At 39.1% G+C, this 22072-nt stretch overlaps 1 protein-coding gene across 1 annotated transcript in view; it reads right to left on the minus strand.

Moving 5' to 3' along the window:
• Nucleotides 1-1498: 1498 nt before the first annotated feature.
• The window catches only part of STAM (signal transducing adaptor molecule), a 28316-nt gene continuing 7742 nt past the window's right edge, over nucleotides 1499-22072 (minus strand). Inside the window, exons 2-14 of the mRNA XM_060248414.1 lie at nucleotides 18762-18846; nucleotides 13035-13110; nucleotides 12855-12950; nucleotides 12047-12193; nucleotides 11120-11210; nucleotides 9989-10178; nucleotides 9127-9221; nucleotides 7284-7372; nucleotides 5561-5648; nucleotides 5209-5263; nucleotides 4727-4880; nucleotides 4075-4250; nucleotides 1499-2711 (exon numbers count right to left, since the gene is read on the minus strand). Of these exons, the coding sequence (XP_060104397.1) occupies nucleotides 2459-2711; nucleotides 4075-4250; nucleotides 4727-4880; nucleotides 5209-5263; nucleotides 5561-5648; nucleotides 7284-7372; nucleotides 9127-9221; nucleotides 9989-10178; nucleotides 11120-11210; nucleotides 12047-12193; nucleotides 12855-12950; nucleotides 13035-13110; nucleotides 18762-18846 (1595 nt within the window). The 3' untranslated portion in view covers nucleotides 1499-2458. The remainder of the gene's footprint in view (nucleotides 2712-4074; nucleotides 4251-4726; nucleotides 4881-5208; nucleotides 5264-5560; nucleotides 5649-7283; nucleotides 7373-9126; nucleotides 9222-9988; nucleotides 10179-11119; nucleotides 11211-12046; nucleotides 12194-12854; nucleotides 12951-13034; nucleotides 13111-18761; nucleotides 18847-22072) is intronic.

The raw sequence follows: 22072 nt of genomic DNA on the forward strand, positions 1-22072 counted from the left end.
GGAACCATTGAGTGGGTATGAAACAGAATGTTTACACAATTCTGTGTAGAGATCATGATGCTAACAGTAACATGAAGATCTTTGCAAGCATTCCCACTAAGCAGAAAGTTACCTAAGGGAATACCATAGCCTCCAGCTGAAGTATACTGCAACTGCCACTTAAGCCTTCAGTCCTGTTGGAAAGGCTGAAGGCTAAGAAGTGTTTTCTAGTCGCATAGCTCTGCTGTAGAAATATGGAGATTTACTGAACGGAAAGAATGCTAAAGATGAGACACAGAAGAATGTCCTTAGAGAGGGTGGAGTTGCTTGGATTTTATAAACTGATGCCTGAAAAATTGAGAATGATTATCTCAGTCCTCCATAAACTCTCTCAAGTAAACTCTCTCCATAAACTCTCTCAACACAGTAAGTTGCTCTTGGAATCCAGAACTAGCTCATTTGCTCTTCTGAAGGACGGCATTGGAGGGATAATAGATATCAACAGTACAATGAAATCGGATGGCATGGCTCAGCAATGCTGTAAAAATGGCTCAGTGAGCTTGAGGTGACTGACCACCACATGATGACATACATTCCAAACCTGGCAGGGAACAAAGAAAAAACTCAAAGGTTCTCTTTAGAAGGACTGAAAGGTTTTGGACTAGCTAAAGATAACTTTGGTTTGAATCAATTAGCACAATGCCTAAACTTCAAATAGTTGGTAACCGGTAGGAAATGAGGACATGGGATACCATTGCCTAGGCCAGAAGACTTAGATGTGTCTTGGTACCAAGAAATCTTTTACCAATGAGAAAGAGTCTCTAAACAGTTCCCACCCCCTCCCTTGGAACAGAGAGTAAGATTGGACCCAGGTATGTTGATAGAGCAGACCATGTCATATCTTTTGAAATGCCATTAATATTATGTAGAACAGTGCTGAATGGTTGGTTTGGTTTCCTTGCGAAATATGCAAGTCTGTTATCCTCCAGTAAAAAAAATCTAGAGAAGGAGTGTTGCTGTCACCAGAGTACTGGTCTATGGTGGTTAACACAACAGTGAAATATACAGTTTGCGATCTTCTTTATTTGATGGGTCTATGATGCTTGCTGACTTCTCCGTTGATACTAACAATTAGCTATAAAACAGAAGATTAAACAAGAAGTGGCTGTAGGAAACTGCCTTTCACTGAGTCAGACCACTGGTCCATCTACCCCAATATTTCCTGTCAGGTGGCACTGGCTCTCCAAGATCTGAGGTCTTACCAACAATATTTTGCCAGAGATCTTTTAACTGGAGATGATGGGGATTTAACCTGAAACCATATAAATCCAAACCATGTATTCTAAGATGTTCAAAGTTCTTCTTGAAAGAAGAGGCACAAGCACAACTTCCAAAGTTGGAGATCTAGAAGGTTCTCTGTGTTCTGTGCAAGAACAGAAGCCATATGTGGGAGAGCTAAGAACCAAAGAAGAAGGCCACAAGATATTTAATGAAAAAACACGCAGCCAATCTGACAATGTGGCCAGTCCTTAACAACATAACTTTAATAAATGTAGTGTAATTCTTATTTTTTGTTCCAGTTTAAAAATGCCATTTACTCACATCCAAAGTGTCTCCTGTCTTTGGTGTGAACTCCACCAATATACACAGCATATAGTTCTGCATTCAGATAACACACACAAAAAAAGCATGGAAATGTCAGGAACATCACTTAAACAATAAAATGAACTGATCAGATGTGCTTCATGGTCCCATTTGTTTAGCAGCTTGCAATTCATTATTTTGAAGATCACCATGATTTATAAAAGCAGAATTTTCTTTGAATGCAGAGTGTTTGAAGTCCCAAATCCCTTACTTTGGTAGATAAGTTATCTAGTAGCACCAAAGGCTACAAAAGGCAGGACGCACTTGCATTCAGTGTAGTTAATGAGAACTAAGCAGTTCAGTTTCATGAGTATATCCCATAACCTGTAAGTGTATTTATGATATGCAGGTTAGAACCCTCGCCTACACGTTGAACAGACATCCTTACAAAATCCATGAACATGGTCCATCTGTTCATGATTAATAAAACAGTAAATTATTTAACACTGTTATATATTCACATGATCACCATAATAATTCAAAAAACAGTCACTAACACAAACACACTATATGTACATAACATACATGCCAGAACAGTTTGCCAAGTTGAGTCTTTGCAAACTAGCCAGTTTCAGCAGACATAAATAACCCTTGTACCAATGTTTAGGCATTTTAAAAGGAATTAAATGCCCTAAAGTAGTTTAATTCCTTTGCAAAATTAAAAAAAAAATTCTAAAAAGTCAGTGCAAATAGAATCATTAAACTTGTTCACCAAGGAAGATTCCTATTAAGCTGAGGATAACCCATGTTTAAGATATTAAAGGAATAAACTTATAACATTGTAAACTGCCTTCAGAAGAGGTTAGAGCAGATTAGGAATCCAAAGTCCTGTATCCTATAGCAGTGCCTTCTGGGAATAATTGTTTTGTTGTGATGACGGCGGTTGCTGCTGCGGTGGTGGCGGTGGTGGTGGCGGCTGGCTGCCTGGCGGCTGAGGCAGGGCTGAGGAGACTAAGTTATAGTTTGGCACCTGGGACATAGTTCCGGAATTCTGGTAGGCAGCAACGTCAGCATTAGCAGTTGGGGGTGGGCTGTACACTGAGGCTTGTCCAGAGTATGTGCTTCCGGGAACAGAGCCGACCATTGTACTAGGAAGTAAAATGGAACAGGACAAGAACATTGCATAAATCGACTGAGAAAAGTAGAGTTATGCCATATGCTTATTTTCGACACATAATCAAACCAATATGGCCTAGTGTGATTTGTGTCAAGCAGGTGGAAACAATATAAACAGACCTCTGCTTGCACAACCCAGGCTTTCCCTGCCTCTTCCCCTCCTCCAACCCTTCCCCAAAGTCACTCCAGAGAGGGATGATGTAAGTAGTTTGCATAGGGAACCTGGCTTTGTTGCTCATCAAAAATATTCAATGTATTTATCATTAATAAACTAGTTCCGGAACATCTTTGCAGAATCTACTGCGCTTTGTTTCCAGCACTGGCATTTCTCCTCTTTTCTGCCATCTACCTTTTTTCCCATCTAGGAAATATAACCTGTATAAGAGCAAACCTAGATGGGCTTTTCAGAAGGTTTGCCCATTCATACAACAAGATCCACTGAACCAACTACTGCATGTCCTTGACAGCAGCACAATACTTCCAGCTGCATCACTGAAGAGGAATGCCTCTTTCTATTGTGCCTCTTTTTATTGTGGTAGCGCACCTTAAAAGTGACTTACTTTCTAGAGGTTTTCAACATATGGTAACTTGTGATCTAGCTGTATGCAACCACTTCCACTAAAGGCCTTGCTGCTACACATTAAATCCTCACTCATTCAGTATAACAGGCTACTGGGCACCATTCTGGAAAATGTTATAATCTCCTAAGCAGTATAAAAAATTGTGATGTTTCAAGTTATTTTACAAATATCATTCAGCTACTAGAATTAAAGTCTGCATTTCAATAAAGTCGTAAATGAACATGGAAACATACAGCTCTGTCTGGCTATGCTGCTGTTGCCCTTTCATTGTTAACTGCCTTTGATACACTATGGAGAAACAAAGGTGGGCTGAGTGTTTGCAAATTACACCGCTTTCAAGTTCCTCCTATTTATACATATCTTGGTGTTTTGTTTTGTTTTTTAAAAATTAGGCCAGTTGTATACTGCATTTCCATGACAAACATGCTCAAAGCAGCTGCTATCAAAAGATAAAGCAAATATAATACGAATGTAAAATCTAAACATAAAAGCCACAGATACCCTTGCAGCCAAGGTCTTACTGGGCTGTACCCTCCAATTTAATGACACCATTTATAAAAAAAAGTCTTGGATATGTCATAAAATGCTTCATATGCACCTAAGTGAAGGATGCTCAGCTCAAATAACAGTTCAAATTCGAGGTCATACAACTGCCAAGCCTTGCATTCTATAAAAGGAGCATATTGCCATGAAAATGAAGACATCAAATGTACTGAGTTAAGATCAAGTTTCTTTTTTTAATTTTTACAATTACTTTGTATAAGATGTCTGAACTGGCTGGCTAGGTAATCCTGAGCTTGCCGGTGGAGGAACCGTGCCTTGACTGAGAGATGGAAGTTGCTCTGAAGGAAGACTGTAGCCTTGAACGTGGCCCATCTGTGCATTCCCTGCCACCAGATATGCATTACTTTGAGGTTGTCCTGGATAGACCTAAGTAAACAAAACACAAAGGCAGAGATAAAGACAGAAATGCTCAACTGGTAAGTTCTTTACTCTGCATTTATTAGTGGAAACAATACTTGAATACTCCTAAGGCTTTTTAATACAGTAAGAAAACACTGTTTGAAGTCAGGTTGATTAATTCCATGTAGCACGTATTAGTTAGGGTGTCCACGGCACCACTTGGGAAGTAGAACATAACCTCTTAACTCCCCACTGTCTTCCACAATAAACCTTGTGTCTGTTCTGTCTATAAAGGAACAGTAACAGAACAAAGTGATTTATACAGAAGAGACTCCATAAATTTCATGCTCAAAGGGATGAGTAGTTCATAATATGAACAACGCCTAGGGTCCAGAAATTCTCAGTCACTACTGCACAAAAACATGCCTTACCAAATCTTCATCAATAAAACATTACATCAGCACCTTATGTACCACAGGCCTCTAGAACACTCAAATACATACCTGAGAGCCAGAAACACCTGACTGTGCCATGTAATACTGTTGGTTTTGTAGTTTTGAATACATAGAATACATTGGATCCTCATTCATCAACTTGGTATACAGTGAGAGGGCCTCCATCACTTTGACGCTGAGCTCTGAGAGTTCTGAATGTTTCCTGAATTAAATATGTTGATGTAAACAAATATTCTTCACTTCAAAATATACAATTATTCGGCTGTTATTTATCAGAAACAAGAGGAATTCCCTTTTGAGGAATTACTACTAGATACCTTGATAACCACCTGTGCAGAAGCTACCAGAATGTCTCATCAGTCATCAGAAAGACTAGCATAGGCTACTGTAAATTCTGCAAAACTCCTATTAAAATAACCTCAATATGTCAAAAAAGAAATCCTCGACTTTTCCCTTTAAAGTATTTGAGAATGGCTAGCAGAAATAATTGATGTTTAAGACAACTTTGCCCTATGAACGTCCATCCTTACCTGTCTATGTCTTCCAGCTTTTCATCTATGAGGGGTCCCATCTGATGGCACATTGCTAGAAATAAAAGTTTAGATTAACCACTATAAGTCTCAACTAGTTCTATAATAAAAGCTAGCATTAGTAGTGATGGAATTTTTTTTTTAAGTTAAGAAAAGCAATTCAATAAAAAGAGGATTTAATATTTGCAGATTTTTCAAGCAAGGTGGACTATGGAGTTTTTGTGTGAACAGCATAATTGCGAGGTCTTTTGGACCTAATGGCCTCCACTGTTTTCAGGTCAGAGACCTTTTGTTGCTACCGGGGGGGGGGGGGGGGGGCGGCACTGAAGGAAGGAGATATCTGAAAATTTACCTTCCAGGTGGATCAGCTCTGGGAGATCTGGCTGATCATCAGAAGGATCGGCACTCTGAAGCATCTGCAACAGCTGGTCCATTTTATCCTACAATGAAAGAGGCTTTCCGTATTTGGATCCCAAGCTATGAGAAATTTGTGGTACATGTTTGGAACTACTCTAGAAGTGCCAAAACTATGGGCATACTCTCACTTTACAGAGAACACAACAAAATTTTTAAATTTTTAAACATTTTCCATTATTTTTAAACATTCCCAAATGCGGCTTGCCATGTCAGACAGGAATAAAACCATGGCACCACTGGGGTAGTTTTGCAGAACTAATTATATTGCTCTTTGGATCCTAGACAACTATCATAATAATCCCAATAAAAATCTTACCCCATGTGCACAAAATATATTCTTGTTCCTGTCGATGGTAGGAACATTGTCGGAATTAATGTAACTACTATAAACAGATCTGACAATAACAGTGCATAATTTACTACCAGATGCTCATCAATATGCCCTTTTTTATGAAAAGTCACTAATAGTGGCTAAAATTATCATAAATCCAAACTGCATAAATTTGCTTAGAAGTAAAATAGTTCTGAAAGAGAAAGCATTCCTGCATTTCACTCATGTAAATACTTCTACAACAAGACTCATCTCAGAAAATACGAATGCAGCAATGCCTGTAAAATGGTGTTTCTTATAAATTCTGTTAAAAACAATCATTTATTTTTTTAAAAAGATATGGCCTGATCAATTGGATACACATTTTAAATTAGCTAAAATTAAATTAACTAAAGATAGCTGTTTCTATTAACACACAACAGAAATACATTGGTTTCTGAGAAATGCAGATATATTATCTGACAGAGGAAGTTTTCATTTACAAGGCACATCAAAATAACTGCAAATGTTCCCAGTAATTGTGTAAACTGTTTGTATGTGGTATGCTACTCTGTAACACTGTTTTATATTAGTATCACTGCCACCTAGTGGTTCAGCAGACAATATTTATTCAGGTCACAATAAATTGAAATAACAGTAATTTGAAAATTTGTAGAATAATCAGATGCATGTAGTAGCTCCAATATCCTCTAGAAAAGTCTAGGATTAAAGAAGAACAGATTACCAGAGAAAGCTCGACCTAAAACAATTATATAAAAATATTACAATATATAAAATATTACAAACACACATCCCCCACCCCATCCCCCAAGGGAGCATCTTTCAAACAAGACATATGAATGTGGTCTAATGGAGTAGATAGTTCTTGAACACACATGAACATATGAAGCTGCCTTCTACTGAATCAGACCCTCGGTCCATCAAAGTCAGTATTGTCTACTCAGACTGGCAGCGGCTCTCCAGGGTCTCAAGCTAAGGTTTTTCACACCTATTTGCCTGGACCCTTTTTAGTTGGAGATGCCGGGGATTGAACCTGGGACCTTCTGCTTACCAAGCAGATGCTCTACCACTGAGCCACCGTCTCTCCCTAGTTACTGAAAGAAAAGGTAAAATTAAGAAACTAAAATTGGAAAGAAAGTCGTTAGATAGTCCTTTTAAGTGTGCTAAAAGGAAAGAACACATACTCAAGTCTGTTTGGAAAACCTAATATATTTTAATAACGAAGAAAACACATTTTAAGCTATACTTGCAACAGTTAAAAGAATATATCCAATGAGCAAACTAAGAGATTTTAAGTAGCTAGAAAATGGCTGAGGTTTTTACATACTTCATCAATATAAACTGGTTCAGGCTCTGGTTCAATAGTTTCAACTTGAACTTCATCATTAAATTGCACTGTTTTCTTCTCAGTTTTCACTGTAAAATATATTTGAGAAACACTCAACAGTGAGATAACGTTTTCTAATAAAATATCATAAGACATGTTTAAAATATGTATTTGGTCTGCAAAGAATTATCAAAATACTAAACAGAGACATTTTCAAAGTCAGAATATGTTCCAAAATTTGAAGTCTAGCCATATACATATGTGCGTAAAATTCTCATTTCAGCACTTCATTACATTCACATTAGTTCAATATAGTAAAGAGTCCAGTAGCATCTTTAAGACTAACCAATTTTATCATAAAGAGTCCAGTAGCACCTTTATTGTATTTTTATTGTTAGATGCTGTGTTTCTCAAAAGCTTATGCTACAATAAAACGTTTAAAGGTGCTACTGGACTCTTTCTATTTTGCAGCAACAGACTAACACACCTAACCCCTCTGGATTAGTTCAATATGTACTGTATTTCCTAACAGACACACAAAAAAGCAAAGACAGTAATATTAAAAATAAAGATATGCTTATCTTCTTATCTTCTTTTCATCCAGTTATACTTAGAATGAGAGAGTCTCATGTCATTTTTTACAGTATACCAGTCCAACTTATCTTTTATTCAAACTTTTACTGATTTTAGATTAAATATAAGGGCATAAAATAACAAAGCATTTCAGTAAAATGTGGCTTAATTTTTCAAATAATTTTGAGAACTGCTTTGGAAATCTATTGAATAAAGGCATTTCAAAAGTTCTATATTAAAACTCCTTGTTCAGCCTGACAACTTTTAATAAGACATTTTGAAAAATAAAATATATTTGAAGATGACTGCCGTACTCTGTATTTTAAAAGTCTCTAAGCAATGCAGTAAAAGCTCCATCTAGCAAGTTTGAAAATAAAAAATGAAATCAGTAGTCTAGGAAGGAAAATGCTACTTCATGTGATGGTGCTTTACAAGTCTTTTCAAAGGAATCCCAGAATTTCTGGGAGGTGAGCTGTTGCCTCGATGCCTTGTTTCTGAGATTTTATTTATTGATTTACTTTAGATTTTTATCCCGCCCTCTCCGCAAGTGGAGACGCATCTGCCGAGCCAGCACTGAAAACAGCATGCTAGAATAGATTGATCATTGCTCCCATAATGCTTACTTATGCACTTAAGCATCCTTGGGCCCACAAGCTCCCCCTCAGAACTGTACTAGCTACTCCCCCACAACCCATTATTAACTCTCACAAACAGTAACTGTGCAAGAGAGGAAATGGGATCAGAGAGATTGCACATTCAAATGTGCTGGATTTCCATGATCTGGTGTTTACACTCTAATCTCTTTGCTATAGGAGAAGCTGAGCACAATACTTGCCTCAAATCTTACCTAGAATATAATCCAAGAGGTGCAGTGCTGCATGATCAGGCATCTAATTTTCCTATTTGCATGTGTAACAGTGGTATAGGATACATACATGGAATCTGCCTTCCACTATAAATTAGTTCTTTTTTCCCCCTAACAAGCACACAACTTTATTCTTGCTTTGATGCCTTCACCCTTGTTCTAAAAGGAACCCCTCTTCCCCCTCCTACTGAATTAGATTCTCTCACAATTCCTGCTTCAACTGAAGTAGAATTCCTCAAAGATTAACTAAATCAATAACTTGGAAGAAATAACTGTTAAATCCATTTGCAAAATGACCTATCCAGTGAGATCCAGGAGCAAGATCAGCTGTCCTGGACTAGACATATTTTGCTTTGCTGCAACACAAGCCACTGTAGTTTTCTACATTAATATTATATTACTCACTCATTTCTGGTTCAGCAGTTAGATCAGCAGTTACAAAATTAGAAGGAAATAATCCGATCCCTTGATGAGTTTCACCTTTCCACCAATTTGGATCACTATAGTTAAGAAACAGTAAAAAGATTACAGAAGTGCATGGTTCTGGTAAAAAGACTATAATGCTAAAAATCTTAATTGAATTCAACCTCTAATGTCTTGAAGTTGGCAGGATTCATAATTACTCTAGCAGGTACTTTAAACAAGTAATATTCTGATTTTTCTACAGTTTCATTAAAATATCAAAAGTTAGACATCAAAGGAGACAATTCATGCAAGAAACTTAATGGGGGGCACAATCCTGACAACTAAACAACTTAGTTTGGTGATCCCAGCAGTTTCCATATCTTCAAAGAAAAAAATCCTTCCTTTTGCTAGAGACCTTTTGAAATTTAGACATGTTTCAAAAACTGTACAGCGTGCTTCTGTTAAAAAAAAACCAAGCCCATCAGACCTGCACCAGTCCTTAAGCATGATGAGCAGAGATCTTTGGATTGAGGCACCAAAATATTTTGAAGAAAATTGGTTGGATCCCTTTTTAAACAAAAAAGAATTTCTACCAGTTCACATTGCAGATTGCAGGTCATGTTCCATACAGTTCTAAGAGATCCCCCCCCCCCCCAATCCTGCTTTGGGGTGTGTAGGGGGCAGCATCAGGTAGAGGAAGGTAGAAAAGAAAAGAGATGTTCAATGACCAGATCTCATATCCTGATGCAACCTCACACAGTATGGAAGTCTCACTGCAACTAAAAATTTTATAACCGGTCCACAGAATTGCAGCCTCAGAGTTTTTATCTGCCTTCACAAAGTTCTGCTTTGCTACAGTTACCTGTCATCAAGCACAGTGATAAGTTCTCCTGCTTTAAACGTTAGTTCATTATCTTCAGCAGCTTCAAAGTCGTAAATAGCGCGAACCTTCCGGCCCTCATGTTTATGATTTGTTAAGAGACTTGAGGTGCTTGGATAAAGGCCGGAAAGTGGAGTTTGTTGTCTTTGTTCTTTCAGTGACAATTCAATAGCTGCCAAAAAAATCCAATTCAATTTCAAAAAACAAAACATAAACAGATCTGTCTTTCTGATTTTCAGTTATTCTGAGAACAGCAGAAAAGATTCTAATTTTTAAAATGCAATTTTAGTAAAAGCAGCTGAAGAGAAACCCATGAAGACAGGCTGCCAATGCTGCCAATTTTCATTATAGACACAAAGTGAAGATAGTAAGAGCTAACCCAGGATGATGATGCATTCACTATAAACGTGTTTGACTGGACTGTGCTATTTCCTCTTGTCCTTAACCTATTTACTTACTACTGATTTATTCCTTGCTTTTCTCTTCAATGGGGGACCCAAAGCAGCTTACGTTGTTCTCCATTTTATCCTTACCACAGCCCTGTGAGGTAAGTTAGGCTGCATGTGTAACAGGCCCAAAGTTATCCTGCAAGCTACCAAAGCAGAGTGGAGATTTGACCCTGGGATCCCAGATCCTATTCTAACCAATATTCCACACTGGCTCTGCCCTAAAAAGCCCTCATTTTCAGGTGCATACAAGTGTTTGTGTGCTTGTATGCTACTTAATCTGAACATTGGTTCCCTCCATGAAATCACTGCTCCCGAAGTCTGCGTGTTTGAGAAATTGTTTATTTCATGGTTTATACACTCATGAGTAAGGGGTGGAGACTGCTTGAGGGGAAGTGCAAAAGTCCTCCTGGGAATGCACAGCTAGCAGAATATTTCCTGCAAACTTTATCTCCCTCCAGGCCACCTTTTCAATTTGCTCATAAAACCTTTTTTAAAATAGTACCAGAACTCCCAGAAACAAACACAAAACATAAAGTAGACCTGTTTAAACAGGTATCCAATCTACATGATCTATTTCAATTACAAAATCAGATTAAAAAAAAAAGAATTACAAGCCCCCAAGCTGTGAGCCTTGACCATGAAGTATTTTGGGTGAATAGCCTACCTTTAGCTAAATCTTCTTCCTCTTTCTTGTTTGCCACTATTCCAGGATCTTTAGCTACTAGAGCTGGGCTTGCTTTTGCTTGTTCTGCAGCCTAGTCAAAGGACACAAAGTTACCACAAAATTCAATGCAAAACATTAAATCAGGGACATTTCAAAAACAAGCCTGCCAAAAAGCTACTTATTGTGATTCACCTTCACACTGCAACTCAGGCTAGTGACACTATCACACAATACTGGAAACTCAATAGATTGATGGCACTCTCCCTATTTTAATTCCTGTTATCATGAATAAAGAAGATGTTAGTGAGCTAACATTTTCACCCAAGGGGCCATACACACCACCTTTCCATTGCATTACTGATATACAATTTATTTTAGTGCAAATTATGAAACATTCAGATCATAATCTCCATAAACTAAATCTAGATTCAAGTCCAGTAGCAAGTTAGAGACCAGCAAGATTTTCAGGATATAAGCTTCTGAGATCCAAAGTTTCCTTCATCAGAATTGCTGAGCTATGACTCTCGAAGGCTTATACCCCCCAAAATCCTGTTGGTCTCTAAGGTGCTACTAGACCCAAATTTAGCTGTTCTACTGCAAACCAACACAGCCACATTCTGAAAATAAAATAAATCTGTAATCCAGAACCCCCTGTTTTAGCACCCAGAATGCTTGTAACCCCTTTATTTTGCGGCACCATGAAGAAGACACAAAATAAAAAGGTTGCTGTTGAGCAGTAGCAGAAGGAGAATAAAATCCTTACTAGGAACACTTCGCTAGCTGTTCATTTATCTGTGCTGTGCTACAAGAACGAACGAACTAGGACTATATTTAAGCAGCACAGTAAAAAACTGCCGATTTGAAGGACTTTGGAAATACTACACTGCTCCCAGCTTATGCATAGTTTTTGCCATATTAGCAAGTTACCTGTGAACCAATAACTGGAAATGTTACACCTTGCTCCTTAAGGTTTTTTATCATAGCAGATATCAGACTAAGTTGGGGGTCATTTTTGAACTCGTCTGTCCATTCCACCATCAGAGCTTTTAATTTTTCACAAACCTTTGGATGACCCTGCAACAAGGTTAGAATTGTATTATTTTCAATTTTCAAGCAACAATCTATAAATAGCTTCCTTACGTTGTTAGTTTATACCAAATTTCCAAAAACAAATGCTCCCGTTCCCACTTTAAGATTATCAGAAAATACTTATAGAACCACTGAAGTGTGGCCTTGGAAAAACAGTACTGGAGAGCAACATTCAAATCCATTGCTAGTAAAGGCTCCCTATGTACTGTTTTTCTGGACACAAATAACATTTAATGCTAAAGGCTGCATACCAGGTTAGACTTTATGCTATCATACTGCCTTCTTCCCTATAGTCTATCAAGAAAATTAAGAGTCACAAAACGTCATCTAGATTCAATATTCAAAAGCTGAGAGAAGAGAGATGTCCTTACACCTGTGCTCTCCTTTTCTCTGGAAGGTCACTAAAGCCCATGCGAAGCCAAGGAAAAACCAAGTCATCTGGCATTTATTAACAAAGGGAGGGGATGTTTCTCCAACTGCATTATTTCTTCTCTTCCAAACCAAACTGACATTCTTCTTTCTAAAGTCAACCTTTACTGTCACTTACAGTGACATATTTAAGCCTGGCCGAACGGCTTTCTAGCTTTTGCTTCATATTTCATTTAAACCAAAATTATTTAACTTTAGTAGAATGTAAATATATTACCTTATTTAATACGTTGCTTACTTCACTAGCGAAATCTCTTGAACATACTTCTAAATGAAATATTTTACCACAGTTTGAAACGCACGCTCCTAGAAGCTAAAAAGAAAAAAACCCTGAAAATTAAATATTTGATAATACAACTCAGAATGTTAAGTTTAGGACTTTAGAAAAGCCACTTACTGTCAATGCTTGCATAGCAACATGAGGATCCTTGTGGTTCACTCTCTTCATAATAGACCGAAGGCAATCCTTAGGCCTAATAAATAAGATAAGTAGTTTTTAAAATATTCTAGCACAAACAATGCTCATTAAAAGAAAAATATTACCCATATAAAAAGAAATTAAGGATATACTATATCAGTTCTTGAAGAAGTAATGAAATTATTTTTCACATTCTATCTAGCAGATAAGATTATCATTTAAAATTGACTACTGCACCCAAGAAGCAATTCATTTTTCTGTAATGACTCCATAAATCTACTTTTTTGAGGGGGGGGATGCGGAAAACATTATCTTTCTCCATTAGAGAGGGAGAATGAAACTGTTGGTACCCCCTTAGAAAGGGAGGAAGGTCAGAAGCAACCACAATTAATGGCCAGTTAGTAACCCAAACTAAAGTTTGTGGGTCCCTTACTTAAAGAATGAGTATAAACATAGTATCTCTCAGTCCACAGAATTCTTGTCACCTTCATAGACAATACACCAACTTTTCTCCAGAACAGATAAATACTTGTAAAATTTATTCAAGTTAAATATTTATTGTTTAGAACACAGAAGTGTTTCTGGGGAGGTGTGAGATGTCTGCACCTTCAGAACCTATAGTATCAATACATCTAATAATAGTCAAGAGGGTCCCATCTGCCAACCAGGTCCATGTATAAACAACAGATTCTTCTGCTAACTTAGGGAAGTGCATACAACTGTGTCTGGACTAGGCCGTTGTGCAAATGGGTGAGGGAGAAAAAGCAGAAGCTGCAAGTGGGCAGATTTTTTTTTTATTTTTATTTATTTATCTGGGATTTATATCTCGCCCTTCCCACCGAGTGGCTTAGGGCGGCTTACAACATATATAAAACTAACGTAAAAATAAATTACACTTTAAATTTAACATTTCATAATAAATAATTAAAATCCAACATTTGTTATAAATATACATATCGTTAAAAATCAGACAGCGGTCATGAAGCTACACTCTATTCAAATTCAAATACTGATTCGGTATACAGTCTTCAGCATTCCGGTATTCCATAATCAATATTCAGTAGTCAGTATACAGGTATACAGGGATACAGGGCCGGTTAGTTGTGGGCCAGCCGGAAGAGGATTGTCTTACAGGCCCTGCGGAATTGAGTAAGATCCCGCAGGGCCCTTACCTCCTCCGGCAGCTGGTTCCACCAAAATGGAGCCATTACAGAGAAGGCCCGGTCCCTTGTGGTCTTCAAGCGGGCTTCCTTTGGCCCGGGGACAACCAAAAGATTTTGAGATCCCGATCGCAGTGCTCTCTGGGGAACATGCGGGGAGAGACGGTCCCTCAGGTAGGCAGGTCCTAGACCATATAGGGCTTTAAAGGTAATAACCAGCACCTTGTACCGAACTCGGTAGGATATTGGCAGCCAGTGCAGAGCCCGAAGTCCCGGCTGAATGTGCTCCCATCTTGGGAGCTCCAATAACAGCCGGGCGGCGGCGTTCTGCGCCAGCTGCAATCTCCGGGTTCGACACAGGGGCAGCCCCATGTAGAGGGCATTGCAGTAGTCCAGTCTCGAGGTGACCGTAGCATGGATCACCGTTGCTAGATCGTCGCGTTCCAGGAAGGGAGCCAGCTGTCTTGCCCGCCTAAGGTGGAAAAATGCGGACTTGGCAGTGGCTGCTATCTGGGCCTCCATAGTTAAGGAAGGCTCCAGAAGTACCCCCAGGCTCCTGACCCTGTGCGCCGCCGTCAGTGACGCACTGTCAAAAACCGGAAGGGGTATTTCCCCTCCCGGGCCGCGACGGCCCAAGCAAAGGACCTCTGTCTTCGCTGGGTTTAGCCTCAGCCTGCTCCGTTTGAGCCACCCAGCCACAGCCTGTAACACCCGGTCCAGGTTTTGTGGGGCGGAGACCGTCCGTCCGTCCATGAACAGATAGAGCTGGGTGTCATCAGCATACTGGTGACAACCCAGCCCATACCTTCGGGCAATCTGGGCGAGGGGACGCATATAGATGTTAAATAACATCGGGGAGAGAACCGCACCCTGAGGCACCCCGCAGTCAAGCGTGTGCCTCCGGGACAGCTCATCCCCAATCGCGACCCTCTGTCCCCGACCTTCAAGGAAAGAGGAAAGCCATTGCAAGGCCAACCCCTGGATCCTCGCGTCGGCGAGACGGCGGGCAAGTAACCGATGGTCGACCGTATCGAACGCTGCCGATAGGTCCAACAACATCAGTACTGCCGAACCGCCCCGATCCAGATGCCGTTGCAGGTCATCTACTAGATGCTGCCATATCTCCCTACAGCCAAAAGGAAATGGCAGGAAGCCAGAGCAGCATGGAAGGGGGCAGAGCAGGGGAAAGGTGAGAAGGCAGAGTGGTAGGGAGGGGACAGGCAGAGCACCAAAGAGGACTTAGGGTGCACTGGAGGACAAGGAGGAGGTGCAGAACAGTTTGAATGTAAAGGAATAAGGAAGGTGCAGAAAGAAACGATTGAGAAGACAGCACCAGTGGGAAGAAGGGGAAGCGGTGGTGAGAGAGACCAACCCCAGAGGAGAGTTTCTCTATGAGTTTTCACTGGTTCCCACTTCTGCTCTATAAAATGGCCAACTAACACAAAATATGACATCACTTAGTATTATTTGTTGAACCCACTACTTTAGAAATAAAAGTTCACAATCTGTTGTATTATCAAGAACAGAAAACGGGAGGTAAATATGTCTCCACTACAGAGAGCAAGGTTGGATGCCAATTTAAGATAGTTCCATTTATTAAAAGTTCCAGCATTTGAGGAAGAGTACAAGAAGATACAGATGCTTTAAAGGTACAGGTATTGTTGATGGCATTTCCACAGAACAGGTTGTGATATTTTATTGAAGTAACAAATAGCTACTGCATTCCTTAAAGTTTAGAAATGCAGCTAGGCATTAACTGTTATGTTGAAATATGTAAAGAGGGAGTATGTGGAACATGCTTTCATTCCAGTGAGGTACTTTACTGTTTTCACATACTTGCAACTAAATGTGACAACACCCACACTTAGCATTTACACCACTATTTTTAAGAAATTACTTTTTCAAACTCTAGTGTATCTATGATTTCTCTTCTACCCAAAGCACTGATGTCCAGCAACTGAGAGGAAGCTCTAGTTTAAGTTACACTGCAGCTTAGGTAATCTATATTTGGTCATGTCTATGTTTTACAAACCTCCACATCATACTTAGCACTACTAATTATAGAAAATGCTGCCACACAGCATAGTCATCTCTCACTGTACAAAACTGTGAACTTATTTTATTTGATGGAGAAACTACTACCAAGTTTGCAATAAAGATAACTGGAAGGAATGCTGTTTGGAACAACAGGTTTTCATTGAATTATGCATGAGTTCATAAATGTCAATGAATACAAAGAAGCAGTTTCAGGAGAAATTAAACATTTTAAAATATTACTATTATTTATTGACAGCATTGGAAAGGCTAGAATTTACAGCAATACAAAAGTACTTCATGTTTTATAAGCCAGTACCATTCTAATATACATGGTTCTTATAGGAAATTGATCAAATGACAACAAGCCTTTGGGTATAAACACAATACTGCAGCTTTCACAAATATAAAAATCTTGGGTCTTGGTTAAAGTTGTTGGGTTTTGTTTGTTTTAATTAGCAACTGACATCTTAAATGCACTAAACTAAGAAGCAAAGCAAGTCCTGAAAGTCATGAGACTAGACAAAACCTAAAAGTCACCTGCTACAACGACAAATTAAGGTAGAATATTTCTTGGTGCAATCCACCCCCTTACGTCATTCCTACACTAGTTCACATAATCAAAATTATAGCATGCACAAAGAAAAGCGAAAACATCACAAAAAGTCTGCAGACAAAAGAAGCTAAGGGAAATTATTCAAACCAAAAGTAATGTGTAGCATTCCACACAAAGTAGCATTCTGTGATCAGTATTACGTAAATGAACCCAAACATTAAAATTTCTTTGATTTGTTTGAGTACTACACTTAAGACACTGGGCTAATACAAAAACAGTTGATTCTTCAGCACGGACCAGAAAAAATGTTGACAGATCATACTGAATTAGTAAAAGAATATTTAACTTGAATAACTTTAAAGAGGGCATATCCACAGAATCCCTTACTTTTTAATCCACTTTAAAAATCAAGCCGTAGTGAAATGTTGTCATAAAGCTAATATTAAGATGCCACTGGCATCTACATTCATTATTCAGAAAATTAAAGAGTGATCTGTTGCAAGATAATTTAAATCAGTTTTCCACATAACTTCCATAAAATAAGACAGAACAAAGCCACAAATGTAGCTGTCTACTTTCCAGAAGAAACGTACAAACCAAGTAAGATACTTTAGGAAAATCTAAGGCATTCTGTAAATCCAGTGGTGCTTAAGATTTCCTCACTGGACTGCAGATCCCTAAACTATGTTGAAGTTTTCGAATGTGCTCTTGGCATGAAGCATAGGGAGCTACTCCTCACAACAAATTCAGCTCCTATAAAACAGAGGGTCTGCAAAATGGGGATGTTTCGTCAAGCCTATGGTTGATGTGGCGGGAATCCAAACTGTATTGGCCTCCCCCTGCTCTGCTTTGTTCCATCTGCATTGGTTCCATCTGGCACTGCTCTTGTCTGTCTGCTCCCTCACAGTTTTAATTACATCTATTTGTATATACACAAGGAGCCCAGGAGTAGATGTATTATCAGAGCCATCTACAGTGGCCTACTAGTTTAGTGTAAATTGTGATACTGAACTTAAAATTGTTTATTATGTTTTTATTGGTCGATGTTATATAGATGCTGTTGTAATCCACCCTGAGCCTGCTTGCAAGGGAGAGAGAGCTAGAAGCAAAATAAAATAATAAAATAACAATAAGAAACCCAGAGCAATCAGCAACACACAGCTCTTCAGCTCCTAGTCACAGAAGCACAGAAATTAATCTAACCCAGATAAATTATATGAGTGAAGAACTATTGCCTCTTTGATCCCAAATATTTTGCACCTGGTCCAAAATGTTTTCACATAAACCTAAAAATAGAAACTTTAGCTATTTAAGCAATATTTCCTGATGTCAGCAATGTATTAGATAGCCAAATGACAAAGTGAAATGTTGACAGAATGAAGTAACGTTAATTAATACAGAGGAAGGAAAAATCAGTTGCTTTATTGCACTAATAAATCTCTACTTTGGTATTACGAGGTCTATTTCTGCAGTGCTTTAAAAGGTCTAGGATTTTTTTTTTAAAAGAAAAACAATCAGTTCATCAGATGACAGATCACACTGAAATTGTTACCACTTCAGGTGATTATAGTGAAGTTATTGAGGGGATGTGCTGGACTACTTGATCATAATCAAATGGTAGGCAAGAAGATTTAAATAGTGACACTTCTAACCCAAGTGGACACTCAAGTGTCTCATTTACAACATCAAGCAACATTTTAAAAATATAGTACATGAAGTCTGCAGTCAAAACAAAATACAATATAAAATGCCTACATCAGCATTTAACAGCAGAATATTCTGTATTAACGTATAAAAGTAGCTCTTCAAATTTCCCGTATACCTCACAAAACAAACACTTTATACAGCACTTGGTGTTAACAGAAGCCCTTTTCGAGAAATTTCATGAAACAAGGGCTTGCAAGCATAATTCTATTTTCACCCTCTTAAAAACAAAATCTATACATTTACACTTACCCAGTTCGTGACTGTCCAACTTTATCACAAATATCTAAGATGAGTCCCCAGTCTTCTGCAGTATTCATCTCACTGGTTGCTTTCTCTTAAACAAATGAAAACAACAAACATTAACACAGGGGTGAAAAAATTCACTATTTATATTGCACAGTACAAACATCCCCAGGCTTAAATAAATATAGTCAGTCTACTTCTTATTAGGTATGCTGAGGCATTTAGAATTCACCTATGCAGGCTTGAGAATAAGTTGTGTCAAAAAGTAGGATGAAACAAAGTGATAAGTAAAACTTCTAATTTTAAGGCTGTGAATACATTCCATATTCATTATTACTCAAGATATTTGCACATTGGCTCATGAAGTCAACACATTCTACTTCAGCCGCTCCTGCAAGTCATCTTATGCATACTTCATCCTATGCATGCCCTGAAACACTGCTCAAGGTTTGGGGAATATCATACCAAATTGTTTGCAACAGAACCATCTTCGCATTTGCAGAATAGTGACACACTGCTTCATCAAATCTCCCACTTTTGAAAAACAATACAAAACACCATCCTTCTATAATCATGCTTAATTATATTAAAAAGTAGAAGTTGGCAACTCAAGACCTACAGGTCATGTTGACAGATCAAGATGGATAGCAGTGTTAGTCTGTCTGTAGCAGTACAAAAGAGCAGCACCTTAAAGACTAACAAAATTTGTAGCAGTGTATGAGCTTTTGTGAGTCACTGCTCACTTCTTCAGATCAGGTCATGCTGAGAGTCTCACAGTTTTCTCCACATCACTGAAGTGGCATTGTGACATGCGACAGTAATTTTGGGGAAAGGAAGGCTGTTCTGTACAAAGTTTTCACTTTATTTTGATTTTACCAAAATTAATTTGTTTGGGCTGAAGCTCAATTAAAATTAGACCACTATTCAAATAACTTAGAATCAGCCCGGGCCCTGTTGAAGCGGGTAGAGCTGAGCCCCATTGCCCCCCTCCCCCCCCCAGCCTCATCACAGGGGCGCTGTGACAAGGCTCCGGCCACTTTGACAGGGCCCGGGCTGATTCTAAGTTATTTGAAAAACGCACTGAAGGAGGCTTCTCCCCCCCACCCTTTACTTCCTCCAGCCTGCAAACAACTTTGAATCACCCCGAGCCCTGTCAAAGTGGGTAGGGCCGACTCCCAGCCTTGTAACTCCTCTGATCACACGGGTGGGGGAGGGGAGAAGAGCGTGGTGCTAGGGAAGGGAAGGGCCATGGCGGGGAGCCAAGCCTCGTTGTGTGTGTGTGGGTGGAGCATAGTGCCGCACTGCCATGCTGCGAAGGTCAAGTGGGGGCATGGCGTGCCACTAGGGAAGGGAGGGGATGGGCCGTGGTTTGGGAACCCCTGCTCTAGGTGATGTACAACAATAAAAACATAGAATCATCATTAAAATCAATTAACCAATTCAAGGGGAGACAACACTGAGGTTTGAGGCTTGTGAGAGAAACCGGACTTTGAAGGCTGAGAGCAGAAACAGAGAAAGTTGTTAAAAACGAACCAAATACTCTCAAATTAGACATGAAATTCAGGGACAAAAGTAACTGGGTCCAATTCAGAATGAGAAACTCTTTTGGTTTACCCTTGCCAATCTTCTCTTTGTTCTCAGTATCAGTGCAAAATTAGACCCAACATTCATCTATCCTTCCCTTCCCTTCCTTTAACTTCCTTTTTGTTTTGCTTTTTTTTTTGTTCATGGACACAAAGTCTTCAACAATTCTAAGCTGGAATACTTCTAAAGATTTTAATTTGAATCTGGAGGAGAAAACTTTGCAATGGCTGCTGTACAGTCATAGTTTACATCCAAAAGTAGGGTTCAGGAAAACTGAATCTGACAAGATGTTATTATGCACCAAAATCCACCTCTGGATCCAGTGCGCTCTGTTTCTTAGCAAGGGGCAGTCCATCCCTAGTTACAACATTGTAGAGCAGATTATGTTACTATAGGTGTGGAAATAAACAAAATGCAAAAGAAAATACTAAAATCAGTTAACTGTCATATTATTAGAAAAGGACATATAAACATTTTTATATTCTGCAAACAGCTACACTGATGCACTTAAAATTGTCAATTACTTTATCAGAGACAAACTTTAAAAGCCTTAAAATGTAGAAGCTACCTATACTGTTGGCAATTTAATTAAATAGTTTTCTTGTTTTAAAAAACAAGTGGATATGCTCTATTGGGTCAGTAAACGGTATGCGCCATTCTCCATTTATAAACTACTTCAATATGAAAACTTAATTTGACAAATATTAACATAGTCATAATTTATACCAGCCAAATAATGGTTTTTGAATTCAGCAGCTGTACCAACCTAGAGCAAGAGTGTTTTGTGATTATATTACTTGGCAACAAATAAAGTACAATTGGCAGTGCAATCTTAAGAAACTTTCCCAGGATTAAGTCCCATTTTAGACTTGAGCAGTAGCTTCAAAAGGCTTGCGTATGGCTGCTCTGGGTGACCTTACGCCACTCACTACTAGTGACCGTGACCTATATCATGTCATGAAGAAAAAAAGGGGGGATGTTTGCTGCCCACAACTCATTGGAGGAAAGATCCAACAAAAACCTAATAATCAAGCAACATAAATCTTGTTTATTTAAAGATTAAAGATAACAAGCTGCGATTCATGTCTAACAAGATGGAGGTCAAAGGGAACTGCCAGAAGGGCAAACAGTCGGGAAATTCTCAATTACAGTCCTTCTGTTTTAGAAGAGAAGAGATTGACTTTATATCACGTATTTCACTACTCAAAGGAGTCTCAGAGTGGCTTACAAATCTACTTTCCTTTCTCCTTCCTACAACAGACACCCTGTGAGGTAGGTGAGGCTGAGAGAGCTCTCCCAGAACTGCTCTTGAGCAGAACAGCTTTGAGAGAACTTGTGACTGACCCAAGGTCACATCAGCAGGTGTATGTGGAAGAGTGGGGAATCAGACCTGGTTCTCCCAGATAAGAGTCCACACACTTAACCACTATACCAAACTGGGTCTCAAGCCTCTAAAGGGCATGATCAGGCCAGTTTCATCAGTTCACATACTTAGTCTTCATACAACTGGCTTAATTTGGTGTGTATGCAGGCTTTTACAAATTTCAAATATTTTTCTGCATACCTAGGGAGCAGGACCGGCCCTCCCGCTAGGCAAACTAGGCGGCTGCCTAGGGCGCCGGGAGAGTGGGGCAGCAAAACTGGACTCCCCACCCCTCTCCCGGTGCCCCAGGCAAGCACCTAGTTTGCCTTTCTCTCCAGCCCCCCGCTGCTACCACTGCCCGCCCCTCCAT

This window comes from Heteronotia binoei, chromosome 10 (assembly GCF_032191835.1).
Source record: "Heteronotia binoei isolate CCM8104 ecotype False Entrance Well chromosome 10, APGP_CSIRO_Hbin_v1, whole genome shotgun sequence".
Classification (NCBI taxonomy): Eukaryota; Metazoa; Chordata; class Lepidosauria; order Squamata; family Gekkonidae; genus Heteronotia; species Heteronotia binoei.